Raw genomic sequence first — 26,867 nt, 5'->3', positions numbered from 1 at the left:
CTGAATGTATTAAAATCGGTAAGCAGTTGGCATAATTGCTGTAACCACAAACAAATGGATATTGCAAACGTCTTTTTATAGTGAAATGTCCCTGACAGATGACAGGTCAACATTGTTCTTTTTATTTTATTTTCCCAGCGATTCAACATGACGCTCAGTAGAGGATTTACTGCGCACGGCCGATGTTCCTGTACTGTCTCAGTCCTGTGATTTCTTGTGGCAGTGTGGATGACATGATCAACAACATTTGTATATGTAGATTGGCTGCTATGCTGCTTTTGTGTTGTAGCACAACTTATGTTTGTATAAGTTAATTTGCATGTTGCTGTCTTGTTCGTCTGCAAGTTTATGAAGAGGCCACGAGAGGGCAAACGAACTCTTACGGGTGGATTTGCTGTCTGTCCAAGAATTGGATTGAATAAGGTTCTGTTCACTCAACCAGTCTCATTATGGTTCCCTTTCTTCTGCCAGTATTATGTTGAATTAATGTGCCTTATTTCATATATAATATTTTGTATTTATTTTTCTTCATAGTTATTTAATATAAACTATTTTGGCAAAGTGAGAAGACTATGTAGATTTTACATTTCTGAAAAATATCTTAGTTAAATGCCTTTCGAGCATACCCTCATTACAAATGCCTTTCGAGCATACCCTCATTACAAATGCCTTTCGAGCATACCCTCATTACAAATGCCTTTCGAGCATACCCTCATTACAAATGCGCACTGTAAAACCGCGGGTATAAAACCCCGGGTATAAGTAGAGCGAAGTGCCAGGTTGAAGAGCCGCACCTTTTTGTTGTTGTGAGCGTTGCTAAGCGACCGTTTAGAATAAGGGACGAGCCGAGCGAGAGAAGTGGGGTGCGAGACAGAGAGTGTGAAACAGAAAGGGTGAGTGGGCGTTAGTGCAGAAAGAGAGGAGTGAATCAGTGGTGTGGTCTTCAGTGTCAACAGTGGGTACTCCAGTAGCAGTCAAACAGTGAGTAGGGAGGCGATGTTCATCTATCCAGCCAAAGGTAGTGAATAAGAAGGGGTTCATCTATCCAGTCTAAGGGGTCTGTGCTCTTGTTGGTGGGGTAGGAGCATGTCTGACATGGGGCCTCTACAGAGGATGCTGAACCGGACCAGCCTCTCCACACAGAGGCTCCTCCACACACACATCCTGGGTGAGACTCAAACGCAACGATCAACTAACAACAGTATAAAAGGGGCCACTTCAGTTCCTGTATGACACATATTGTTCCTCTCACTTTCTTGATTTCTTTCACTTTCTCTCACTTCAAGGCAGGACATTTTCTACCTTCATGCCATGACACTTTTGTTAGTGTATTTGCTTGAGGCTTTGGTTGCCTGCCTCCACAGTCTATAGTCAGAAACCCTTGTTGTCCAAGTGGGGAATATCAGGCAAGTAGCAACGTAAAGTGAACTGGCATTTTGACGTTGAGAAAGAAAGTTGAAAACAATTATTCAAATGGCCGGCCTCTGTTGGAGCAGCTAATCCTAGGTAGAAAGTACTCAGAGAACACACACATCACACACCCATACACTTCAGTTTGACACAGGGTAATTCTACATGGAGAAAGAGGTTTATGCATATCTGGAGGCAGAATTGTAAATGTATGGTGTTTCTCATTGCTCTGCTCCTCTCTTTAAGGAACATGTTTTCAGGGCAATGGAGGGAATAGATTTTCTGTCACTGAGGGCTTGTGACATTGATGTCATGTTTAAAAGTAATTCTCCACAGATTGAGAATATCCAAGTTTGATTCAATCGCAGGGGTGGGATATATGGTCCTGGAGGGGTTGTAATGTTAACAGGCTTGGTGTGTTAATGCTGGGCTGGAACAACACCCTGCACAAACAGTGGCCCTGCAGGACCGGAGTTGTCGGACCTTGTTCTATAGGAGTACTGAGACTGCTGTTGGTTATTGGTCCTAACAGGTCTGGGAGAGTATTTTCTCCCTCCGTCCACCTCTACAAGCACCAGCCAGGACCCAGGGCCATCCTCTTTCTCCCCCCACACCGAGCAGCCAGAGGTGGGGGCCACACAGGGGGAGTCCCCCTGGATGGCAGTGTTTCTGCAGAGGGCAGAGGAGGATAAAGAGAAGTCACTGAAACAACAGGAAGAGGTGAAACGCACACTAAGACAACATGGTTGAAAAATAAATATTTCAATGGTCAAAGTCATCTTTGCACAGCACATTTCATAGCTCCTCAATGCCATTTTTCATCTACCTAAATGTTCTCTCGTCTCTCTTCCATGTCCAATGCTTTAGATGTGATGTACACATTTCCTCTTGCTTACACTGAAGGTGAGGGTAATTGGCACTTGTTAGCGCTATATCCTGCTATACACACACTGTGAGAATCCAGGAAAAGATGACACACACAAGGTTTCTCTCTCATCAGCACTCCTCTGACCTCACCTCATTCAATCCAGATGTGTTGGATATCCCTGTGAAACACCCACCTTGATTAACATACCGTATAGATGTAAGGTAACACTATAACCCACACATTAAACTATACATCATACACTAAGTCAGACCAGGATCCCACCGCACCAGATTTGAATTTCCAATATGTTCTCATACATAAAGAATAAGTAATTCAGCACGCTTCACTTCATCTCCCCCTCCCTCCCTCCCTCCCTCCCTCCCTCCCTCCCTCCCTCCCTCCCTCCCTCTGACTCAGTCTCTCCCCATCTCCCCCTCTCTCCCCAAATTCCCCCTGCCTCTCTACCCATCTCCCCCTCCCTCTCTCTCCGCTCCCTGCTCTCTCTATTCCCTCTGGCAATATATAGTTATGATAAACAGGGCCTTTTGAAGTGGCTGTGGAGTCTCCTGTATGCAGGTGAGGCCTGGCAGATAGGACCTATGGCTGAAAGTTTAGAGGCCCTAGCTGGAGTAATGGATTCTATAATTGCACTTTAGGGAAAGGTACAGCAGCCAACCCTAAGATCACACTCTTCCTCACCAGCCCTGAGGCGTACTACCACAAACCACTGAGCACAGTGCCAATTCTGACCACCTTCAGTCGCTCTTTATTTCACTCCCTCTCTCCATCCATCCCTCTTTCCATTCCTCCCTTCATCCCTTCTTCCTTTCATCTTTCTTTCCCTCCCTCCCTCACTCCATTCCTCCTTACCTTCCTTTTGACCACCATCGCTTTATATTTCCCTCCCTTATTCTCTGTCTCCCTCTCTCCCTTATTCCCTCCCAAGTGTCTGCAGGTGTGCTTCAAAGAGGCCTTATTGGCAAGGGAGAGGCTGGAGGCCGAGCAGAGGCAGGGGGAGCGGGTAAAGCAGCAGGCCCAGTTTGCGGAGCGCTGTGTGGGGCTGCGGGAGGAGATCGAGAGGGAGATGAGGCTGGCGGTGGAGGAGACCTGCGGAAGGATGAGGTTGGAGATGCAGAGAGAGGTGGAAGAGGAGAGACAGAGAGAAGTAGAGGCCATGGAGGCAAAAGTACAGGTGGGAGATATCAAAAAGTGTGTGAGTGTGTGTGTGTGGAGGTGTTTAACTATTCTTGTGGGGATCAGAAGTCAACACGAGTAGTAAACAAACAAACAAACACTGGACCAACTGGGGAAAGGTCGTGTTAGTCCCCACGAGGTCAAATGCTATTTCTAGGGGGTTAGGATTACATTAAGGGTTAGGAGCTAGGATTAGTTTTAGGGTTAGGAGCTAAGGCTAAGGTTAGGTTTTTGGTTTAGGGTAAGTGAACGGGTTAGATTTAGGGGTTAGGGAAAATACGATTTTGAATGGGACTGAATTGTGTGTCCCCACAAGCTTAGCTGTCTTGTGTGTGTGTGTGTGTGTGTGTGTGTGTGTGTGTGTGTGTGTGTGTGTGTGTGTGTGTGTGTGTGTGTGTGTGTGTGTGTGTGTGTGTGTGTACGTACTATAGCTTGTAATATTTCACTCCAATTCAATTTCAATTCAAGGGGCTTTATTGTCATGGGAAACATATGTTAACATTTCCAAAACAAGTGGAGTAGATAATATACATAAGTGAAATAAGAAACAAGACAAATTTACAGTAAACATTACACACATAAAGTTACAAAATAAGATATTTTATTATGTCTATATACAGTGTTGTAATGATGTACAAATGGTTAAAGTACAAAAGGGAAAATAAATAAACATAAATATGGGTTGTATTTACAATGGTGTTTGTTCTTCACTGGTTGCCCTTTTCTTGTGGCAACAGGTCACAAATCTTGCTGCTGTGATGGCACACTGTGGTATTTCACCCAATAGATATGAGAGTTTATCACAATTGGGTTTGTTTTCAAATTATTTGTGGATCTGTATAATCTGAGGGAAATATGTGTCTCTAATATGGTCATACATTTGGCAGGAGGTTAGGAAGTGCAGCTCAGTTTCCACCTAATTGTGTGGACAGTGTGCACATAGGCAGACCTGGCTCTCAAGAGAAGACCGGCTATGGCGGCCTTTCTCAATAGCAAGGCTATGCTCACTGAGTCTGTACATAGTCAAAGCTTTCCTTAAGATTGGGTCAGTCACAGTGGTCAGGTATTCTGCCACTAGATACTCTCTGTTTAGGGCCAAATAGCATTCTAGTTTACTCAGTTTTATTTGTTAATTTTTTTCCAATGTGTCAAGTAATTATCTTTTTGTTTTCTCATGATTTGGTTTGGTCAAATTGTGTTGTTGTCCTGGGCCTCTGTGGGGTCTGTTTGTGTTTGTGAACAGAGCCCCAGGACCAGCATGCTTAGGGGACTCTTCTCCAGGTTCATGTCTCTGTAGGAGATAGCTTTGTTATGGAAGGTTTGGGAATCGCTTCCTTTTAGGTGGTTGTAGAATTTAACAGCTCTTTTCTGGATTTTGATAATTAGCGGGTATCGGCCTAATTCTGCTCTGCATGCATTGTTTGGTGTTTTACGTTGTACACGGAAGATATTTTTTGCAGAATTCTGCATGCAGAGTCCCTCTCTTTTTTTTCAGGAGAATGTAAAGAGGCTTGTTCGGGAAACAGAGGTGTGTGTGCGACAGCAGTGTGAAAGAGAGGCACAGAAGGACCTACAGATTCTCCAGGACAGACATACTGTGGAACTCGCTCTAATGCAAAGCCGGCAAGAATGTCTACACATGCACACACACAATGTGCATGGGACTCACTGACGCTGAGCCATTCCTCCTCCTCCTTCATCCCTATCTCTACATCGCTCTGCTCTGCATTCCCTGTATGCATTCCTCTCCCTCCTGCATACCTGCCTACATGACTACTTTTCTGTCATTCTCCATAGTGTGTATGCCCTTGCATGCCCTCTCTTCACACCTTGTGTATGTGTGCCAGTGGAGGCTGCGGAGGGGAGGACGGCTCATAATAATGGCTGGAACGGAACACATGGAATGGCATCAAACACATGGAAACCTTGTGTTTGATGTTGTTGATACCTTTCCACTCATTCTGCTCCAGTCGTTGTCATGAGCCCGTTCTCCCCAATTTAGGTACCACCAACCTCCTGTGATGTCTATTATTGTGTGTTTCTCATGCCTTGGTAATATGAATGTGTGTGTGTGTGCGTGCCGTTGTGTGTCATACCTTGGTAATATGAATGTGTGTGTGTATGCGTGCCGTTGTGTGTCATGCCTTGCGGTGTTTGTCTGCGTCATGTTTTGCGATGTGTGTATGTGTGTCCATGTTTTTGGCAATGTATCTCTCTCTCTCTCTCTCTCTCTCTCTCTCTCTCTCTCTCTCTCTCTCTGTGTGTGTACTCCCTCTCATGTGTTTTGGCCTTGTCTCCTTCCCTCCCTCTCTGTGTGTGGTGTTAGGTACAGGCAGCTGGAGCAGGGTCTGGCCAGAGTCACAGGGGAGAGGATGAGATATGAGACAGAGTTTAAGGTCAGCACACTTAATGAGGTCATCATGAATAAATGAACACCACTAAACTACCACCCACATCCACAATGGGCCACATGAGCAAGCTGCAGTCCTCTCTCTCTCTCACACACTTTCCCCTCTCTCCATCCATAACATGCACATGTGAACTCCAGCCGTCCTCCTCTCTCTCTCTCTGAGCCAGAGCAGAAGCCTTGTGTTCGGTGCCAGCTCATCCCCTGACTTTTGTTTTGTGTCAAACATTTTGTCTCTTTGCCCTTTGTTTGTGACCACGTCCACTATGTTCATTTTGGGTTGTATTTGTGAATCTCAAGCCATCCATTCTCTCATTAGATCTCCCTACTTTTTTCTCAGTTTGGCCTTCTCATATAAAATATAAAACCATAGATTTGAACACCTACCGTCTCTTTTTCACCATCTCTCTCTCTCTCTCCCGCTATCTTTCACTCTCCACGCTCTCTCCTACTCGCTCTCTCTATCCCTCCATCTCTCTCTCCCGCTCTTTCCATCTCCCGTTCTCTCTCTCTGTCAGAGGTTACAGTGTTGTTACAGACAGTTTGTGGATCTGACCGAGTCCTCCCTCCACTCTGACTACCTGCTGAAGCTCCGTCGCCTGGGCAGAGAACCTGGCTATACAGACGTGGCGGTCCAGACGGATGATGTCATCAACACACGACACTTTACCTGATGATGCACAGACATTGACTTGCTACCTACAGCTACAGCATTGCTGTTGCCTGTGTGCACAGATCTAGGATCCGATTATTCTTCTCCATCCTGATCTTAACTACTATGGGGAAGAATTCAACACTGACATTAGATCAATGTTTAGGAGCAACTTCATCCAACTCCTTACCAGTTGAACTCACAGATGCCTCTCTGGTCTGTCATCATCAGCAATGTGTCCATATAGGGTATGAAGGTCGTATGTATTCGGCAATAAACTGATACCATTTTAATATGTTGTCTTATCTTATCATCTTAGTTTAATCTGCTCGGAGAATGTATAAAAGCTTATTTCAGAACCAAGAAATCAGCATACATTTTGTTAGATCATGTTCATATTGACATCCAGGCTGTATCACAACCGGACGTGATTGGGAGTCCCATAGGGTCGGCGCACAATTGGTCCAGCAGTGTCCAGGTTTGGCCTGGTTTAGGCCGTCATTGTAAATAAGCATTTGTTCTTAACTGACTTGCCTAGTTAAATAAAAAAAGTACATGTAATTCCACAGTAATGTCATGCAAAACATGACATGCAGTTACATATCTAACCACGGGGCGGCAGTGCAGGCAAGGTTTTGGTTCCTACTTGACAGTCAGATGGCATGAAGCCCCGTCTGTTCTCTTGGCGAGTAGGGCCCCACTGTAAACAATAGTGTGCGGCCACCGAGGTGCCTGTCGCCCGCAGTGCTCTGCACATCGTCAAATCAAACGGCTCTTTCAGCTGTTAGTATTGGAAGTTATTGCTTAGGCTATAATTTTTCAACAATGTCAAAGCAAAGAGAGTGAAAAATATGGGTGGGAATCTGGGGAATGACCAGGGTCAGAGGCCTTGGGACACTTGTCCGAATTAGAATCACATTCACCTCACATAATACATTTCTGAACACATTTTCCGAATTTGGCTGTCAAAGAACAGTTATATACAATAATAATTAGAGCGAGACCTGTCATTTTCTCTCATAAAATCCCAAATAGGCTATGTCTAGAATAGGCTACCACTTTGTGAACCAGAAGAAATACACACTGGGGGCGCTCGAGACCTTTCACCAATCTTTAACAAATTGTCTCACCAGGGAGTCGTAGCATTTGTCGTGCATGATGGTCAGCGTGAGCGACTGTTTGCTGGAGTATGCGAACAGATGAAGCAGAGAAAGGGGAATCTTTCTTTGAAAGAGGCAGAAAAGACCGAAAGGAGAGACTGAGTCCGAGTTTGCCCTGCGTGTCTCGGCTCGGGGTCCAGAGCGGCTGCCACCCCCCACAAGGAGAGGGGAAGGAGGCTGATATATACATTGAGTGAAACCGACTCGACCCCCCCCCCTACCAAAAAAAAAAAACGAAAGGAGTTTTCCGCTCCTTTAGTGCGCCTGCCAGTCGGGAGATGGGTCTTTTTTCATTCGAGCATACACCTCCCATTTGCCCTCCCCTTTTCCCAAACAAGCAGGCAGTCTGTCAATGCGCTCCGAGCGTTAGGCAAGTCAAACGAGTGGGAATTTGAACTAGTGAGACGGGGGAGATAGGCTATCGAATGGAAAACATTGACGGAGAAGGGAAGCTATCGATATTCCAAATGACTCGCCACGCCAGACCGGCTAGTCTATAACATAAGGATATAGCCTATGTTAAACGTCTATCTATTATTCCAAGTGTTATTTTCTTCATATTCCTCTGGTTAGTTGAAAGTTGAATAGGCTGGAGATGTTCTCGTCTTCAGTTCTCTTTCTAGTCAAGTGTTCTTATTTGTTCTGTGATAAGTTGGTTCTTGGATGTCACCATTAACCGAGGTTTATTCGCATTTACAAATCATTTGGGATAGGATCTCGGATTTACTAATTGGAAGAGAAGAGAAAGAACAAGGAGTGAGCGGGGACCAGACCGCGCAATGACAAATCCACGGAGCAGCAAGCATCAACGCGTCCTTATGGGGATGGAGCTTCTGTTCTAAACGGGAGAAAATCCTCTTCCATTTTTAAACACAACATTAGCGCTTCTATCTCGATTTAAAAAAAAATAAAGTACCCTTTCTATATTGCTGGAAAATCCGTTAAAAAAAGAAGGAATGGGAGAGAAGCCGAACAGAATCGGCGCAGACAACAAGGGAACATTGTTTGGGAAAAACAATTATAGCTAAGACCAACACGCAACATAAATACCACTAGAAATCTTTTAACGGGATTTCTTTTTGAGTAAGAAGGGGAGTTGTGCATGGGCCAGTGGACATCGCATTGAGGAGAAAAAATAGGGACTAATGACAAAATAATCAGAAAGTCATGGAATTTGCATAGTATTTCTCCTGGACACGCACAGACAATATTCTCGATTTACGCAGGACGCAGCCTATATTGTCGTCCAGCTGTCACGGATAGAGCAACTTTTATCTGTCATAGTTCAGTGTCAATTACGCATTTTCTCTTCTATTTTCGGTTTATATCCAGGCGGTTGCCCAAGGTACGATATCTCATATTCACGCATTGAGTGACTCACCTCATAGCCTTCACGGCTATAGTCTTTGTTTTGAAAGTCCCCCATCTCCAACCTCATAGAAAATATCACATGTATTTTGAAATGGGGGTAAATGATCGGGTTAGTGTGGTTGCAATGGCGCGTCTGAGAAGTGGGAGTAGACTGGGTTTTCTGCTGATAATCTTAATGGATTTACTGGGGACGGCGGAGAGCAACATGGAGCCTATCTACTGGAACTCATTGAACAAAAGGTAAGAGTGGAAAGGAAAGCCTTGCGGTGCAGCCGATGGGATGTTTACCTTCTAGTATTTTGTAAACGATAATTACAGGCCTATCTTTATTATGTGGAAGTTTAAAGCTCTCAACGAAGTTTGGAGAAGGGCGTGCAATGACTCCAGGCCTATACAACTGTAGCTCTCTCTCTCTCTCTCTCTCTCTCTCTCTCTCTCTCTCTCTCTCTCTGTCTCTCTCTCTCTCTTCTCTTTCTCCCTCTCTCTCTCTCTCTCTCTCTCTCTCTCTCTCTCTTCTCTCTCCCTCTCTCTCTCTCTCTCTCTTTCTCTCTCTCTCTCTCTCTCTCTCTCTCTCTCTCTCTTTTCTCTCTCTCTCTCTCTCTCTCTCTCTCTGTCTCTCTCTGTCTCTCTCTCTCTCTCTCTCTCTCTCTCTATCCCTCTCTTTCTCTCGTTATCTAAGGCTAAAGAAGTTATGTGCTTTTATGTGACCCAGGCTCGTAAATGCCAGTTTGTATTGTGTGTGTGTGTGTTGAGGGATTTTACGACAGCATTTCGAAAACGATTTTCCCTTTCGAGGCATGAAATTCGTTTCCCTCATCGAGAGCAGTGTTTCCTGAACTCCGTCCTGGTGCCCCACTAGCGTTCATGTTTTGGTTATTGCCCTAGCACTACACAGCTGATTCAAATAATCAAAGCTTGATGATGAGTTTATTATCATCAGCTGTGTAATGGTAGGGCGAAAACCAAAAGGTGCCCCCAGGGAGGGCCCCAGGACCAAGTTTGGGAAACAGTGATCAAGCCTATCTATTGCAATAAGGCATTGAAATCAAAATTATGTGTCAATTATCTAGTTGCATTTGTTTGGTTGTTACATTGTAGTTAATATGCATGAACTTACTTTTTGCTACTGCCATCTAGGCCTATGTCATTTCTGGGTGAGATTCAATTATATAGGCTATAGGAATATAAATAGACTAAATAAAACCATATTCATCTTAGTGGTCTAGAATTGGTGTAGCCTTGTAGGCCAAGTTGACATTGATTAACAGTAGAGGCTGCCTGCCCTGAACACATTCAAATCATTTGCATTTTTCCCTCTGGAAAAAGGAACGTCCATTAGGTGAGAAATGTCATTTTAAACACCTCCCATTAGCTACTTTGCCTAACAACCGAGACCACCTTCCGTCAGTTTCCTCACACCTCCGCCAATTTCCGTGCGTCTGAATTGACACCCGGTGGCGATGGCGTGTGTGGTAGGTAGCCTACCCAAACCTCAAGACTCCATAGCTGGTCTCAGTCTGGAACGGAATGTAGGTTATGCGCGGCTATTAGGCCCAGCTACAGATGCCGAGGGCTGTTTTTAAGATGAATAGGTTTTTAATGCGCCCATGTGGTCCATGGACTGGGCTACTCCGGGGCCTCTTTTCCCTTCAACAGATGCTACAGCGAGGAGAGATCTAATTCTGCACGGCTCTGCCGTTGTAGCTCTTGGCAGAAGCCCCTAATGAGGCTCTGCGTCCCGAATATCTCCCTCTTCACTTTGTAGTCCACTACATAGGGAATAGGGTGGCATTTGAGATGCACACAGAGTCTTCGTCAGCAGTGGGCGTAGTAATCTGATGGGAACATCAGCCCTGGACAATGGAGGGTGGTTTTCATCGAAGGAGTGGAGGGGCAGCAAGGGGACTACTTTGTGAGCGGGCCTAATGCTTGAGTATGCGATTGTGTTCTAATTTAATTGACTTGTCACTTCTAAGTTCTGTTACCTTCATTTGTGAGGTAAGTAGACCTATGTCTAGAACTAATGTAAAATGTAAGTAATGGGAAACCGTGGCGACGTTCACACTCGCTACCCTTTCACACGGCCTTAAGTGCCATGGAATGGAAAGAGACAGTCACAGGAGAAATAGACCCAACGTTTTACTTCATCGCACAAAATAATTGCTCTGTATGTCACGTTGTTACATGTTTGAAACGTGGTGATTACACAAGTTATTACACGTTGACGAGTGTTTAAGAGAAGAAGAACCCCCACTTTCCCAACACACACACTCTACTTCCTGTATACTGTCGAAATGACCACGTACTGCCATGTAAACATGAAGTGCAAATGTACTGGTGACAGTGATGAGGAGTTATCCTCATGATGTTTAGGGTGTTCACCTCTACATTATCCAACTCCTCCGCTGCCCTCCTCCATCTCTACACTTGTCAATCTCTTCTTCAAGTTACATTGGCCTGTTTTTTCATGGACTTTTCATGGACTCCTTGCCTCACTCATTCTCTACCTCTTTCTTTCTCTCCCAGTCTCTTGTCTATTTCCATCCTCTTGTCCATTCCTCTCTCACCGCTCTCCCTCTTACCTTCTGTCTCTCTCTCCTGTCACACTTTTTCAAGCCTCTCTCTCTTCCTGTCATTCTCTGTCTCGCTCTCTCACTCCTCTCAGAGCGCAGTGACTAGACGTGGCAAATTAAAAACGTGTCACATTCAGGCACTAATTATACAGCTACACAGCAGGGGACACTCGGTGACTAAAGGTAGGTCAGAGAAGGGAGCTGGGGAATGAGGGAGGGAGAGAGGGAGGGGTGCTGGATGGATGTATTGAAAAAGGTGGAATGGTTGCAACATAGGAAAACGTAGGTGAAGGAAGGGGAAGAGGGGTTGGATGGATGGAACATAGGGAAAGGTTAGAGACAGAAAAAAGGGTGAGTGAATGAGAAGTCGAGGGAAGAACAGAGAGGAGGGTGGAGTCAAGAGGATTAAAATTGGAATGACTCAAAAATGTACGTGAAACGATATGCGTTAAGACACAAGTGCCAGTACACGTTATACTTCAAGGAACAGGAATTGAACCAGAACGATCACCTTGGGAGAATCTCCCCTAGACATACATTATCCTTATCCCAGACACACTTAACACACACACACACACACCTTTATTCCTATCTCAGCATCTCCCATTATCAACTACACGCTGGGCTAATGAAAGATCGAATCTGTTATTACTCTCTGTGAGTTAGGAGGGGGACTGGAAGGGAAGCTGGTCGCTAATGCTGTACACACACACACACACACACACACACACACACACACACACACACACACACACACACACACACACACACACACACACACACACACACACACACACACACACACACACACACACACACACACACACACACACACACACACACACACACACACAGTAGAAGATAAATGGCTTCATTAGATGTGATATGATTTTAGCCTATGCTCGGGTTTTGGATGCTCCAATGCGTACGATCAGATTGGGAGTTGTTAAAGGGTTTGAGGGTTGCATGCCTCTCGAGCTGGTCTGGTCTATCAGCCTAAATCAGTCTGCTCTCTCCCTGTCTCTCTCTCCCTGTCTCTCTCTCCCTGTCGCTCTCTCCCTGTCTCTCTCTCCCTGTCACTCTCTCCCTGTCTCTCTCTCCCTGTCTCTCTCTCCCTGTCTCTCTCTTCCTGTCTCTCTCTCCCTGTCTCTCTCTCCCTGTCTCTCTCTCCCTGTCTCTCTCTCCCTGTCGCTCTCTCCCTGTCTTTCTCTCCCTGTCGCTCTCTCCCTGTCTCTCTCTCCCTGTCTCTCTCTCCCTGTCGCTCTCTCCCTGTCGCTCTCTCCCTGTCTCTCTCTCCCTGTCTCTCTCTCCCTGTCTCTCTCTCCCTGTCTCTCTCTCCCTGTCGCTCTCTCCCTGTCGCTCTCTCCCTGTCTCTCTCTCCCTGTCTCTCTCTCCCTGTCTCTCTCCCTGTCTCTCTCTCCCTGTCTCTCTCTCCCTGTCTCTCTCCCTGTCTCTCTCTCCCTGTCTCTCTCTCCCTGTCTCTCTCCCTGTCTCTCTCTCCCTGTCTCTCTCTCCCTGTCTCTCTCTCCCTGTCTCTCTCTCCCTGTCTCTCTCCCTGTCTCTCTCTCCCTGTCTCTCTCCCTGTCGCTCTCTCCCTGTTGCTCTCTCCCTGTCTCTCTCTCCCTGTCTCTCTCTCCCTGTCTCTCTCTCCCTGTCTCTCTCCCTGTCTCTCTCTCCCTGTCTCTCTCCCTGTCGCTCTCTCCCTGTTGCTCTCTCCCTGTCTCTCTCTCCCTGTCTCTCTCTCCCTGTCTCTCTCTCCCTGTCTCTCTCTCCCTGTCTCTCTCTCCCTGTCTCTCTCTCCCTGTCTCTCTCTCCCTGTCTCTCTCTCCCTATCTCTCTCTCCCTGTCTCTCTCTCCCTGTCTCTCTCTCGCTGTCTCTCTCCCTGTCTCTCTCTCCCTGTCTCTCTCTCCCTGTCTCTCTCTCCCTGTCTCTCTCTCCCTATCTCTCTCTCCCTGTCTCTCTCTCCCTGTCTCTCTCTCCCTGTCTCTCTCTCCCTGTCTCTCTCTCCCTGTCTCTCTCTCCCTGTCTCTCTCTCCCTGTCTCTCTCTCCCTGTCTCTCTCTCCCTATCTCTCTCTCCCTGTCTCTCTCTCCCTGTCTCTCTCTCCCTGTCTCTCTCTCCCTGTCTCTCTCCCTGTCTCTCTCTCCCTGTCTCTCTCTCCCTGTCTCTCTCCCTATCTCTCTAACCTAAAAGGGTTCTTCAGCTGTCCCCATACAGAACCCTTTTGGATTCCATGTGTAACCATTTCCACAGAGGGTGTAAAAGAAGGGTTCTCCCTGGCACTGAAAAGGGTTCTCCTATGGGGACAGCCCAAGAACCCTTTTGGAACCTTTTCTAAGAGTGTAGGTCATTGTAAATGTGTGTGTGTGTGGGTGGGTGTCTCCCCTCAACTGCTTCCAGATTCTCAATAATGAATACATTGTCTGCTAATTTAATGCCGGATAAAAGGCTGGTTAACTAGGCTAAGTGTTTCAAGTAAGAAATGAAAACAAAACACAACACAACAGGGTCTCAAAACAGAAAGGTTGCTGAAAATGTAATCGGGAGGGGGCTTGGGGGTGGGGATAATGTTACTGTAGGTTATATTATTAATGCAGTGTACTTTATGGTGAATTAGTGACTATCTGTATGGGTACAATCAAACCTTAATTCAACCATAAATCCACCCTTACGTTTCCCTAAAAAGGAATGATGTATTTTCCATTGAGGGATTTCTGTTGTGTGGATCGGAGTGTATAAGAAGCAGTGAGCTTAGTCACACGGATCCTGGGGCAAAAATGATTAGCGAATATCTACTGTTAAGTTTAATAGGGGGATAAAGAAGAAAAGGGTAGGAGCTTGGAGTTCACTGGAGGGAGGAGAGGCAGATAGAGAGAGAGATAGAGAGAGAAAAGGAAGACACTCAGGGAGAAAGGTAGAGTAGGGGGAGAGTTTACGAGCCGAAAGCGTCGGGACATATGAATAGAGCTTTCAGCTGATGTGGCAGAAAAGAACAGGCTAGCCACTACACTACACAGCTGGCTCACTGAGAGAGAAACTAGTAAGGTAGCCAGCCAGACGGGTAGCCAGCCAGGGAGGGCAGGTAGGCAGGGTAGTAGTGGGGTGTCCTTTTCTGTCTCTCTGCTCCCTGGGGTATGAGATCAAGCAGGCAGACACACACATGGACATGTCTGTCACACACAAATGCACAAAACGCACACACACACACACACACACACACACACACACACACACACACACACACACACACACACACACACACACACACACACACACACACACACACACACACACACACACACACACACACACACTGTGCATTACACTGAATACTCAGACGACCTTACTTAACTACCCCTTTGAAGCGTGTGAGTGTGTGTGTGTGTGGGCTTCATATATCACAGCCACTGTGTGTGTGAAGTGAGAGTCCAAAACACACCATGTCCAGACAGCATGTCAGAGGCCCAGACACACACACACCACATGAGGTTTCAGGAATGAATGGTAGTCTGATACATTGTGGTTCTTTAGGTTCACTAGTTGTATAGGTTTCAGTCCCCAGGTACTTAGCTGAGTAACTGTCAAAATCACAATATGAGAAGATCTCCACCTGTAACAGACAGACTGGCAGAATGGTCTCTCTACAGTTATAGGGGACTGGTGGACTGCGTGCTCACACACACACAGTGAAAAGCAATGGGGCCTCTCTCTGCTCTCCAGTACATCCGGATGAAGAGCAGTGCCCTGGGGTGCAACACAATAATATCTATCCACATGGCCTTTAGATCAGCAGGCTGGCCCACTGAGATCTACGATTCTGATCCTCCTGATCCACTGGTTAAACAAAGCTAATCGGCCTTGGCCTAGGTGTGTGTAGGAGAGATGGGGAGAGAGGGGAGACAGGGGCAAGGGGTGGTGCCCCCTAAATTCCCACAGGTTTCTTCTGATCTAGGATCCGCTCTCAGCACGTGGCCCCTCTGTCAACCCCACCCCAGCCTCCCAGTCCTCCGGTCCTCTCTGAGCCAGACCAAATGCCTCCGTGAGGGGGGATGATCCTGCTTAGAGGGGACAGTGTGAACCAAGCTAATGAGTGGCCTGGCCTCACCACGGCTGGGCTGAGCTGGTCTGGGATTGACCTCACAGGGCAATCATCCTCCTCTCCTCCTCCCCCATCTCCTCCTTCTCCTTCCTCTCCTGTCTCCTCCTACTCCTTCCTCTCCTCCCCCGTCTCCTCCTACTCCTTCTTCTCCTCCTACTCCTTCCTCTCCTCCTCCCCCGTCTCCTCCTACTCCTTCCTCTCCTACTCCCTCTTGCTCTTCCTCCTCCTACAGATGCTAAGATGCACAGACCTGACCCCACAGACCTGTGGCCTGGATTACAATTATTTATTTTTATTTTACCTTTATTTAACTAGGCAAGTCAGTTAAGAACAAGTTCTTATTTTCAATGACGGCCTAGGAACAGTGGGTTAACTGCCTGTTCAGGGGCAGAACGACAGATTTGTACCTTGTCACCTCGGGGGTTTGAACTTGCAACCTTCTGGAGACTTTTATCTCCCTCACCAACTTTAAACATCTGCTATCTGAGCAGCTAAGCTGCAGCTGTACATAGTCCATCGGTATATAGCCCACCCAATTTACCTACCTCATCCCCATACTGTTTATATTCATTTACTTTTCTGCTTTTTTGCACACCAGTGTCTCTACCTGCACATGACCATCTGATCATTTATCACTCCAGTGTTAATCTGCAAAATTGTAATTATTTGCCTACCTCCTCATGCCTTTTGCACACAATGCATATAGACTTTTTTCTCTACTGTGTTATTGACTTGTTTATTGTTTACTCCATGTGTAACTGTGTTGTCTGTTCACACTGCTTTGCTTTATCTTGGCGAGGTCACAGTTGCAAATGAGAACTTGTTCTCAACTAGCCTACCTGGTTAAATAAAGGTGAAATAAAATAAATAAATAAATAAAACTAGTCCAACTCTCAAACCACTAGGCTACCCTGCCGTCTCAATTATCACCTCTGTGTGTGTGTGTGTGTTCCAACCAAGGTGTGTTCCTATCCCCCTCAGGTTGGTAAGGCGAGGCCTTCATTTGCATGCCTGGCGCAAAGTTATGCAGAAAATAACATAAACACAAAGCAATGGATAAAGCCACAGTTATTCTGTTATCTCCCATTCCCGAGAAACTAGATCTATTCAAAACAGTTCCTGTCTGTCTTTGAGCTCGTGGCGTCAAATGGTCTCTTTTCACTGACAAACTTTGGCTGTGTTTGAAATGGCACCCTATTTAGTGCACTACTTTTGTCCAAGGCCCATAGGGAATTGTTGTTCACTATATAGGGAATAGGGTGCCATTTGAGAGACAACCTTTGTCTGTTCCTAACAGAAGTGCTCAGTTCTGTGTGTATTCATGCCAGTTTTAGTCAAACTTGTTTTATGTTTATCTCTTTTGGCAACTGTGTATGAGTGCGCTCGTGTGCGTGTGCGTGTGCGTGTGTGTGTGTGTGTGTGTGTGTGTGTGTGTGTGTGCACGCGTTTGTGTGTCAGAGAGCAATGGGAATGTTTATCCTGACCTAGCCAGCTGAATCATGTCACAGTAACACAGTAACTGACAGTGCTTACTGACTCTTTGGGGAGGAGGAGGAGGGAGAGAGAGAGGGGTGGATGAGGACATGAGGTCTGGCACTGGTGGCGAGAGAGAGAGGAGGAGAGGCCGGTGATTGACTGGGGAGGGAGAGAGGAATGGAGAAAGTGGGAGTAGAGGAGAGTTAGCAGAGGGGTGAAGGGGCTGTGGTCTGATGTGTCGTGACCCAGATAGTGAGTGATGGCCAATTGATCATCATCACCCTGAGAGCTTCTTCCTGTGTGCCATTAACACAGCCGAAGACACATTCTTCACAATATCTCACACACACACGCACAGAGTTGACCACAGCACACAGCTATAATATAGGAAGAGGCTATGATACTGCTTGGCCATACTACCCCAACCTTCTCCTATTACTGTTATCTTATAACCCTCATAACATTTCTTCCTGATTTATACTCCACTTAGTGCTATTCATACAGGTTCATGTGATACTCCAGGGCTTTTGGATCATTTCAGCCAGTAGGTTTCAAAGTGGTGCTCACGAGCCCAAACGGATACCCTGAAAATTGTGAACAATTAATTGTACACTGCGTTTTTTTTGTTGTTGTTGCAAATTCGTATGATATGTTATGGATTCCAGTTTGTACGGTATGTTCCGAGTTTGTAAGTGCTTAAGATCCAGGAATGCGTCTTCAATACTACTTCATACCTCTGTCTCTGTGTCCGTGTTGTTCGTAACTAGAAAAAGAAAATGTTCAAAAAAACTTTCAGCCATAAGAACAGACTGTCTGAATCCAGTTCCCTTCAGTCCATCTGGCCAGACCATTAGACCACATCTACAGCACTTTGAAGGGAAACCATAACCTTGTCTAGCTAGCTAGCCTATTTCTGAGGGCGTAGACTACACAAACTCCCACTCAGTATAGTATCCGTAGTGATCAGGGTTGTGTTCATTAGGCACCAAACAGAAGAAAACAGACTGAAACAGGGAGGGACGACCATGAAACTTCAATTAAGCACTGAGTCTCAAATAGCCTAAATGAATTGTTGACAAGGTTTAATGTTTAATTTGTTACATTAAAGTTGCAGTATGTCATGTAAAAATGTGAGTTATAGATCTGTCATCCTCATTGAAAGCACATCTAAAAAGTGATAGATCTGTTCTATGTGCGCTATTTCTATGCTTCCCATTTTTAAGTTACATTTTTGCATCTTGCATCAGCTTCAAACAGCTGAAAATACAACATTTTTGGTTATGGAAAATATATTTCACAAAGGCTTAGATGGTAAATTGATTCTCTACACTATACTTGCTTGTTTTGTCACAAACTAAAATTAGGAAATGGCAGAGCAATTTCTGAATAGTGCATCTTTAAATAATTCAGTAACTACTAAAAACAATTATGTCAATCATCCATTTTCATCGCTCGAAAGACACTGCTAGCCGTTGGCTTCTAACAGCTGAGAACTGCTAGCTAACTGGCAAGCACAAAACAAGTCAACAACTTCGAGAAATTGACCAATCGCCCTCTAGTGGTAAGTAATAAGAACAGCAGAAAATGCACAGTCAAAGAGGAGAATAATTATTGTTAAGGAATTATTCTTGTTTTTTATAGAGGCATAAACATAAACAGAAAACACGTGCCAGTGTCTAAATGATAACACATTAGTGCAGGAAATTAAGAAATGTATTAAAATGCTGGAAGTGAATGCTGGAATTAACAATTAACTATGCAAATGAGCAAAAGCTGGGTGCATTAAGGAAAGGGACGCCTGACTCTCATAAGAACCTGTTGTGTTCAGTGATTTAAGAAAATAAACGCTGGGCTATTAATTTAAGCTTTACGGTATCTGAACTACCTGACTAGGTGTTTCCTTTTTCCGTTGCAAAACATTTTTGTTTGGTGTGCACTAATGAATATGACCCTGGATGCAAGGTGTCTGTGTACAAAATGTTGTCGGGAACGGTTGTTGTTAGTCGGCTATGAAGATAATCGAGTGAAAGAGGGAGAGAATAATGCAAGGACAGAGGTTCTCCACTCTGCATAGTAGCGCCGGTGACCAGGATGTTAGGTTTCTGTGTACAACACGTTGGAATGGGAAAAGAAGACATTGCCATAGACTGTGAACACAGTCTTTGTTGTCCACGACAACTCCATAACAAGATCCGTCTTGTATAGAGGTTGGTCCACCAACAGGATTAAATCGGATCCTCTGGCTGCTTACACACACACACACACACACACACACACACACACACACACACACACACACACACACACACACACACACACACACACACACACACACACACACACACACACACACACACACACACACACACACACACACACACACACACACACACACACACACACACACACGCACAGACAGACGCACAAACTTACACCCACATCTTACTATGCATGCCTGGAGGTATGGAGCGAGCTGGTTTTTCTCTTGACGTTTTCTCTCTTTCTCTTTGTCCGCCAGCCTTGTGGTAAGCACTAACATACACACACACACACACACACACACACACACACACACACACACACACACACACACACACACACACACACACACACACACACACATTCATTTTTTTTATTGCTCCCAGTGCTGGCCAAAGTCCAACTGGAGGAGTTACATTTCCTTGGAGGCGCACCCCTCTCCTTCAGTAGCGTATCGCTCACTTCTTATTCTACCTTTCACTCCCTCCCCTCTCCTCCCCATCAACAAAAGAGCTCCCCTTCAGTGCCTTGCTGAAAGGCCACACACACACACACACACACACACACACACACACACACACACACACACACACACACACACACACACACACACACACACACACACACACACACCACATATGCACACACACACACACACACCACATATGCACACACACACACACACACACACACACAGACAAACACACTTTCTCACTCACATACACTTCTAACTTATTCTTAACCTCTCTCTTCTGCTAAATTAGTCTGCCTCTACTTACTATTCCCCCGTTCACTTCTCCTTCCCTCTTCCTTCTGTCTTCTCCCTTCACTTCTCCTTCCCTCTTCCTTCTGTCTTCTCCCTTCACTTCTCCTTCCCTCTTCCTTCTGTCTTCCTCCTTCACCTCTCCTTCCCTCTTCCTTCTGTCTTCCTCCTTCACTTCTCCTTCTCTCTTCCCCCTTCACTTCTCCTTCCTTCTCTCTTCCCCCTTCACTTCTCCTTCCTTCTGTCTTCCTCCTTCACTTCTCCTTCCCTCTTCTTTCTGTCTTCCCCCTTCACTTCTCCTTCCCTCTTCCTTCTGTCTTCCCCCTTCACTTCTGTCTTCCTCCTTCACTTCTCCTTCTCTCTTCCTTCTGTCTTCCCCCTTCACTTCTCCTTCCGTCTTCCTTCCGTCTTCCCCCTTCATTTCTCCTTCCCTCTTCCTTCCGTCTTCCCCCTTCACTTCTCCTTCCCTCTTCCTTCTGTCTTCCTCCTTCACTTCTCCTTCCCTCTTCCTTCTGTCTTCCTCCTTCACTTCTCCTTCCCTCTTCCTTCTGTCTTCCCCCTTCACTTCTCCTTCTCTCTTCCTTCTGTCTTCCTCCTTCACTTCTCCTTCCCTCTTCCTTCTGTCTTCCCCCTTCACTTCTCCTTCCTTCTGTCTTCCCCCTTCACTTCTCCTTCCCTCCGTCTTCTCCCTTCACTTCTCCTTCCTTCTGTCTTCCCCCTTCACTTCTCCTTCTCTCTTCCTTCTGTCTTCTCCCTTCACTTCTCCTTCTCTCTTCCTTCTGTCTTCCCCCTTCACTTCTCCTTCCTTCTGTCTTCTCCCTTCACTTCTCCTTCCTTCTGTCTTCTCCCTTCACTTCTCCTTCCTTCTGTCTTCCCCCTTCACTTCTCCTTCTCTCTTCCTTCTGTCTTCTCCCTTCACTTCTCCTTCCCTCTTCCTTCTGTCTTCCCCCTTCACTTCTCCTTCCTTCTCTCTTCTCCCTTCACTGCTCCTTCTCTCTTCCTTCTGTCTTCTCCCTTCACTTCTCCTTCCTTCTGTCTTCTCTCTTCACTTCTCCTTCTCTCTTCCTTCTGTCTTCTCCCTTCACTTCTCCTTCCATCTTCCTTCTGTCTTCCCCCTTCACTTCTCCTTCCTTCTGTCTTCTCCCTTCACTTCTCCTTCCTTCTGTCTTCCCCCTTCACTTCTCCTTCCTTCTGTCTTCTCCCTTCACTACTCCTTCCTTCTGTCTTCCCCCTTCACTTCTCCTTCTGTCTTCTGTCTTCTCCCTTCACTTTTCCTTCCTTCTGTCTTCCCCCTTCACTTCTCCTTCCCTCTTCCTTCTATCTCCTCCCTTCACTTCTCCTTCCCTCTTCCTTCTGTCTTCCCCCTTCACTTCTCCTTCCTTCTGTCTTCTCCCTTCACTTCTCCTTCCTTCTGTCTTCCCCCTTCACTACTCCTTCCTTCTGTCTTCCCCCTTCACTTCTCCTTCCTTCTGTCTTCTCCCTTCACTTCTCCTTCCTTCTGTCTTCTCCCTTCACTTCTCCTTCCTTCTGTCTTCTCCCTTCACTTCTCCTTCCTTCTGTCTTCTCCCTTCACTTCTCCTTCCTTCTGTCTTCTCCCTTCACTTCTCCTTCCTTCTGTCTTCTCCCTTCACTTCTCCTTCCTTCTGTCTTCCCCCCTTCCTCCACCATACCAGGCCAGTGGAAATGTCCATCTTTTCCATATCTTCCCCTCTATCATGTTACACAGAGTTGGCAGTCGATAAGGTTTATACGTTTTAAATTGCTCTGTTCTTTTTCTTTGTTCTCTCTCTCTCTCTCTCTCTCTCTCTCTCTCTCACTTTTTGTGGGTTGTTTAACTGGTTTGTGCCAATCTCTCTCTCTCACCCTTATTCTCCTCTCCCTCTGGTAAATAATAAACATTTCAAAAGGCAGGATGAATAGTCAGGATTGTCTATCAAAGTGGTGTCAAAGCAATTTGGGACTTCCTGAGAATGAGAGAGACCTGAATCTGTCCTGCATCTGGTGCTAGGCCCCCCCCCTACACACACACGGAGGAGGGATGTTCTACTCTTTCATCCCTCTCTCTCCATCCAACTTTCTTTCCCTCCTCTGGAGTCAAGCTGTAGTACAGGATCCACAGGAGAGAAAACAGATGCAATGGTCTCTCTCTCTCTCTCCCTCCCCCTCTCTCCCCTTCTCTCTCTCTCTCTCTCTGTCTCTCACTCTCTCCCCTTCTCTCTCCCCTTCTCTCTCTCTCTCTCTCTCTCTCTCTCTCTCTCTCTCTCTCTCTCTCTCCCCCCTTTTCTCTCTCTCTCCCCTTTTCTCTCTCTCCCTTCCCCCCCTCTCTCTCTCTCTCTCTCGCTCTCTCTCTCTGTCTCTCTCTCTCTGTCTCTCTCTCTCTCTCCCTTTCTCTGTCTCTCTCTCTCTCTCTCTCTCTCTCCCCACTTCTCTCTGCAAAGAAAAGAGGGCCAGAAGAATGCTAATCATCGGGGGAGAGGTGAGGGGGAAAGGGGGCCACTCTCCATCTGCCCTCCCCTCTCCCTCTCCTCTCCATCTCCTCTCCATCTCTGCTTATCATCTCCCCTCTCCTCTCCATCTCCCCTCTCCTCTCCATCTCCCCTCTCCTCTCCATCTCCCCTGTCCACCTCTCCTCTCCATCTCCCCTCTCCATCTCCTCTCCAACTCCCCTCTCTACTCCATCTCCCCTCTCCTCTCCATCTCCTCTCCATCTCTGCTCATCATCTCCCCTCTCCATCTCCTCTCCATCTCCCCTCTCCTCTCCATCTCCCCTCTCCATCTCCCCTCTCCCTCTCCTCTCCAGCTCTCCTCTCCATCTCCCCTCTCCCTCTCCTCTCCATCTCCCCTCTCCTTCTCCTCTCCATCTCTCCTCTCCTCTCCATCTCCCCTCTCCCTCTCCTCTCCATCTCCCCTCTCCCTCTCCTCTCCATCTCTCCTCTCCAGCTCTCCTCTCCATCTCCCCTCTCCCTCTCCTCTCCATCTCCCCTCTCCCTCTCCTCTCCATCTCTCCTCTCCATCTCCCCTCTCCCTCTCCTCTCCATCTCCCCTCTCCCCTCTCCCTCTCCTCTCCATCTCCCCTCTCCCTCTCCTCTCCATTCCCCTCTCCATCTCCCCTCTCCCTCTCCTCTCCATCTCCCCTCTCCCTCTCCTCTCCATCTCTCCTCTCCATCTCCCCTCTCCATCTCTCCTCTCCATCTCTCCATCTCCCATCTCCCTCTCCTCTCCATCTCCCCTCTCCCTCTCCTCTCCATCTCCCTTCTCCCTTCTCCCTCTCCTCTCCGTCTCCCCTCTCCCCTCTCCCTCTCCTCTCCATCTCTCCTCTCCATCTCTCCTCTCCATCTCCCCTCTCCCTCTCCTCTCCATCTCTGGAGCTCTGGAACATTTACTTGATGGATGTGGATGCTACTGTGTGTGTGCGGTGTATGCATATGGATCATAGTCATTGATTAGTCATTGATTGCACTGAGTGTACAAAACGTTATGAAAAAAACGTTATGAACACCTGCTCTTTCCATGACCAGGTGAAAGCTATGGTCCCTTATTGATGTCAATAAGGAAAAAGGTACGACAACGTATGAACTCACCACTGTAAGTCGCTCTGGATACGAGCATCTGATAAATGACTAAAATGTCAAATGTAAATGTCACCAGTTAAATCCACTTCAATCAGTGTAGATTATTATTTATTTTTTCACCTTTATTTAACCAGGTCGGCTAGTTGAGAACAAGTTCTCATTTGCAACTGCGACCTGGCCAAGATAAAGCATAGCAGTGTGAACAGACAACACAGAGCTACACATGGAGTAAACAATTAACAAGTCAGTGACACAGTAGAAAAAAAAGAAAAAGAGTCTATATACATTGTGTGCAAAAGGCATGAGGAGGTAGGCGAATAATTACAATTTTGCAGATTAACACTGGAGTTATAAATGATCAGATGGTCATGTACAGGTAGGGATATTGGTGTGCAAAAAAGCAGAAAAGTAAATAAATATAAACAGTATGGGGATGAGGTAAGTAAAATTGGGTGGGCTATTTACCGATAGACTATGTACAGCTGCAGCGATCGGTTAACTGCTCAGATAGCAGATGTTTGAAGTTGGTGAGGGAGATAAAGGTCTCCAACTTCAACTTTCTGCAATTCGTTCCAGTCACAGGCAACAGAGAACTGGAACGAAAGGCGGCCAAATGAGGTTTTGGCTTTAGGGATGATCAGTGAGATACACCTGCTGGAGCGCGTGCTACGGGTGGGTGTTGCCATCGTGACCAGTGAACTGAGATAAGGCGGAGCTTTACCTAGCATGGACTTGTAGATGACCTGGAGCCAGTGGGTCTGGCGACGAATATGTAGCGAGGGCCAGCCGACTAGAGCATACAGGTCGCAGTGGTGGGTAGTATAAGGTGCTTTAGTAACAAAATGGATGGCACTGTGATAAACTGCATCCAGTTTGCTGAGTAGAGTGTTGGAAGCTATTTTGTAGATGACATCGCCGAAGTCGAGGATCGGTAGGATAGTCAGTTTTACTTGGGTAAGTTTGGCGGCGTGAGTGAAGGAGGCTTTGTTGCGGAATAGAAAGCCGACTCTAGATTTGATTTTAGATTTGAGATGTTTGACATGAGTCTGGAAGGAGAGTTTACAGTCTAGCCAGACACCTAGGTACTTATAGATGTCCACATATTCTAGGTCGGAACCATCCAGGTTGGTGATGCTAGTCGGGCGTGCGGGTGCAGGCAGCGAACGGTTGAAAAGCATGCATTTGGTTTTACTAGCGTTTAAGAGCAGTTGGAGACCACGGAAGGAGTGCTGTATGGCATTGAAGCTCGTTTGGAGGTTAGATAGCACAGTGTCCAAGGACGGGCCGGAAGTATACAGAATGGTGTCGTCTGCGTAGAGGTGGATCAGGGAATCGCCCGCAGCAAGAGCAACATTATTGATATATACAGAGAAAAGAGTCGGCCCGAGAACTGATCCCTGTGGCACCCCCACAGAGACTGCCAGAGGACTGGACAGCATGCCCTCCGATTTGACACACTGAACTCTGTCTGCAAAGTAGTTGGTGAACTAGGCAAGGCAGTCATCAGAAAAACCGAGGCTACTGCGTCTGCCGATAAGAATATGGTGATTGACAGAGTTGAAAGCCTTGGCCAGATCAATGATGACGGCTGCACAGTACTGTCTTTTATCGATGGCGGTTATGATATCGTTTAGTACCTTGAGTTTGGCTGAGGTGCACCCGTGACCGGCTCGGAAACCAGATTGCACAGCGGAGAAGGTACGGTGGGATTCGAGATGGTCAGTGACCTGTTTGTTGACTTGGCTTTCGAAGACCTTAGATAGGCAGGGCAGGATGGATATATGTCTATAACAGTTTGGGTCCAGGGTGTCTCCCACTTTGAAGAGGAGGATGACTGCGGCAGCTTTCCAATCCTTGGGGATCTCAGACGATATGAAAGAGAGGTTGAACAGGCTGGTAATAGGGGTTGCGACAATGGCGGCGGACAGTTTCAGAAATAGAGGGTCCAGATTGTCAAGCCCAGCTGATTTGTACGGGTCCAGGTTTTGCAGCTCTTTCAGAACATCTACTATCTGGATTTGGGTAAAGGAGAACCTTGAGAGGCTTGGGCGAGTAGCTGCGGGGGGGGGGGGGGGGGGTGGGGGGCGGGGGTTGGAGTAGCCAGGTGGAAGGCATGGCCAGCCATTGAGAAATGCTTGTTGAAGTTTTCGATAATCATGGATTTATCGGTGGTGACCGTGTTACCTAGCCTCAATGCAGTGGGCAGCTGGGAGGAGGTGCTCTTGTTCTCCATGGACTTCACAGTGTCCCAGAACTTTTTGGAGTTGGAGCTACAGGATGCAAATTTCTGCCTGAAGAAGCTGGCCTTTGCTTTCCTGACTGACTGCGTGTATTGGTTCCTGACTTCCCTGAACAGTTGCATATCGCGGGGACTATTCGATGCTATTGCAGTCTGCCACAGGATGTTTTTGTGCTGGTCGAGGGCAGTCAGGTCTGGAGTGAACCAAGGGCTATATCTGTTCTTAGTTCTGCATTTTTTTAACAGAGCATGCTTATCTAAAATGGTGAGGAAGTTACTTTTAAAGAATGACCAGGCATCCTCAACTGACAAGATGAGGTCAATGTCCTTCCAGAATACCCGGGCCAGGTCGATTAGAAAGGCCTGCTCACAGAAGTGTTTTAGGGAGCGTTTGACAGTGATGAGGGGTGGTCGTTTGACTGCGGGTCCGTAGCGTATACAGGCAATGAGGCAGTGATCGCTGAGATCCTGGTTGAAGACAGCGGAGGTGTATTTGGAGGGCCAGTTGGTCAGGATGACGTCTATGAGGGTGCCCTTGTTTACAGATTTAGGGTTGTACCTGGTGGGTTCCTTGATGATTTGTGTGAGATTGAGGGCATCTAGCTTAGATTGTAGGACTGCCGGGGTGTTAAGCATATCCCAGTTTAGGTCACCTAACAGAACAAACTCTGAAGCTAGATGGGGAACAATCAATTCACAGATGGTGTCCAGGGCACAGCTGGGAGCTGAGGGGGGTCGGTAGCAGGCGGCAACAGTGAGAGGCTTATTTCTGGAGAGAGTAATTTTTAAAATTAGTAGTTCGAACTGTTTGGGTATAGACCTGG

The 26,867-nt window shown here is 46.7% G+C and overlaps 2 protein-coding genes across 5 annotated transcripts in view; both read left to right on the top strand.

The window, feature by feature from the left end:
* The first annotated feature begins 873 nt into the window (after positions 1 to 873).
* On the top strand, positions 874 to 6,824 carry si:dkey-111f13.5 (UPF0430 protein CG31712). Of its 3 annotated transcripts, XM_064931517.1 has the most exons (7): positions 874 to 981; positions 1,083 to 1,168; positions 1,943 to 2,130; positions 3,225 to 3,470; positions 4,968 to 5,095; positions 5,799 to 5,868; positions 6,398 to 6,824. In XM_064931517.1, the coding sequence occupies exons 2-7, from the start codon at positions 1,087 to 1,089 to the stop codon at positions 6,551 to 6,553; spliced, it is 870 nt and encodes a 289-aa protein (XP_064787589.1). In that variant the 5' UTR covers positions 874 to 981; positions 1,083 to 1,086; the 3' UTR covers positions 6,554 to 6,824. The 3 variants fall into 3 exon arrangements, with proteins under 3 accessions (XP_064787589.1, XP_064787588.1, XP_064787590.1); XM_064931516.1 differs by having other exon boundaries at positions 874 to 1,168; XM_064931518.1 differs by having other exon boundaries at positions 874 to 1,168; positions 4,968 to 5,126; positions 6,398 to 6,485.
* Positions 6,825 to 8,015: 1,191 nt separating this feature from the next.
* The window catches only part of LOC135510515 (ephrin-B2-like), a 106,734-nt gene continuing 87,882 nt past the window's right edge, over positions 8,016 to 26,867 (top strand). For both annotated transcript variants that reach the window (XM_064931515.1, XM_064931514.1), the window contains exon 1: positions 8,016 to 9,302. In XM_064931515.1, coding sequence (XP_064787587.1) covers positions 9,142 to 9,302 — 161 coding nt within the window. In that variant the 5' untranslated portion in view covers positions 8,016 to 9,141. The remainder of the gene's footprint in view (positions 9,303 to 26,867) is intronic.

This window comes from Oncorhynchus masou, chromosome 23, assembly GCF_036934945.1.
Source record: "Oncorhynchus masou masou isolate Uvic2021 chromosome 23, UVic_Omas_1.1, whole genome shotgun sequence".
In the NCBI taxonomy this organism is placed as follows: Eukaryota; Metazoa; Chordata; class Actinopteri; order Salmoniformes; family Salmonidae; genus Oncorhynchus; species Oncorhynchus masou.
The sequence above is the reverse complement of the archived record's forward strand: the minus strand, read 5'-3'. Positions and strand labels throughout refer to the sequence as shown.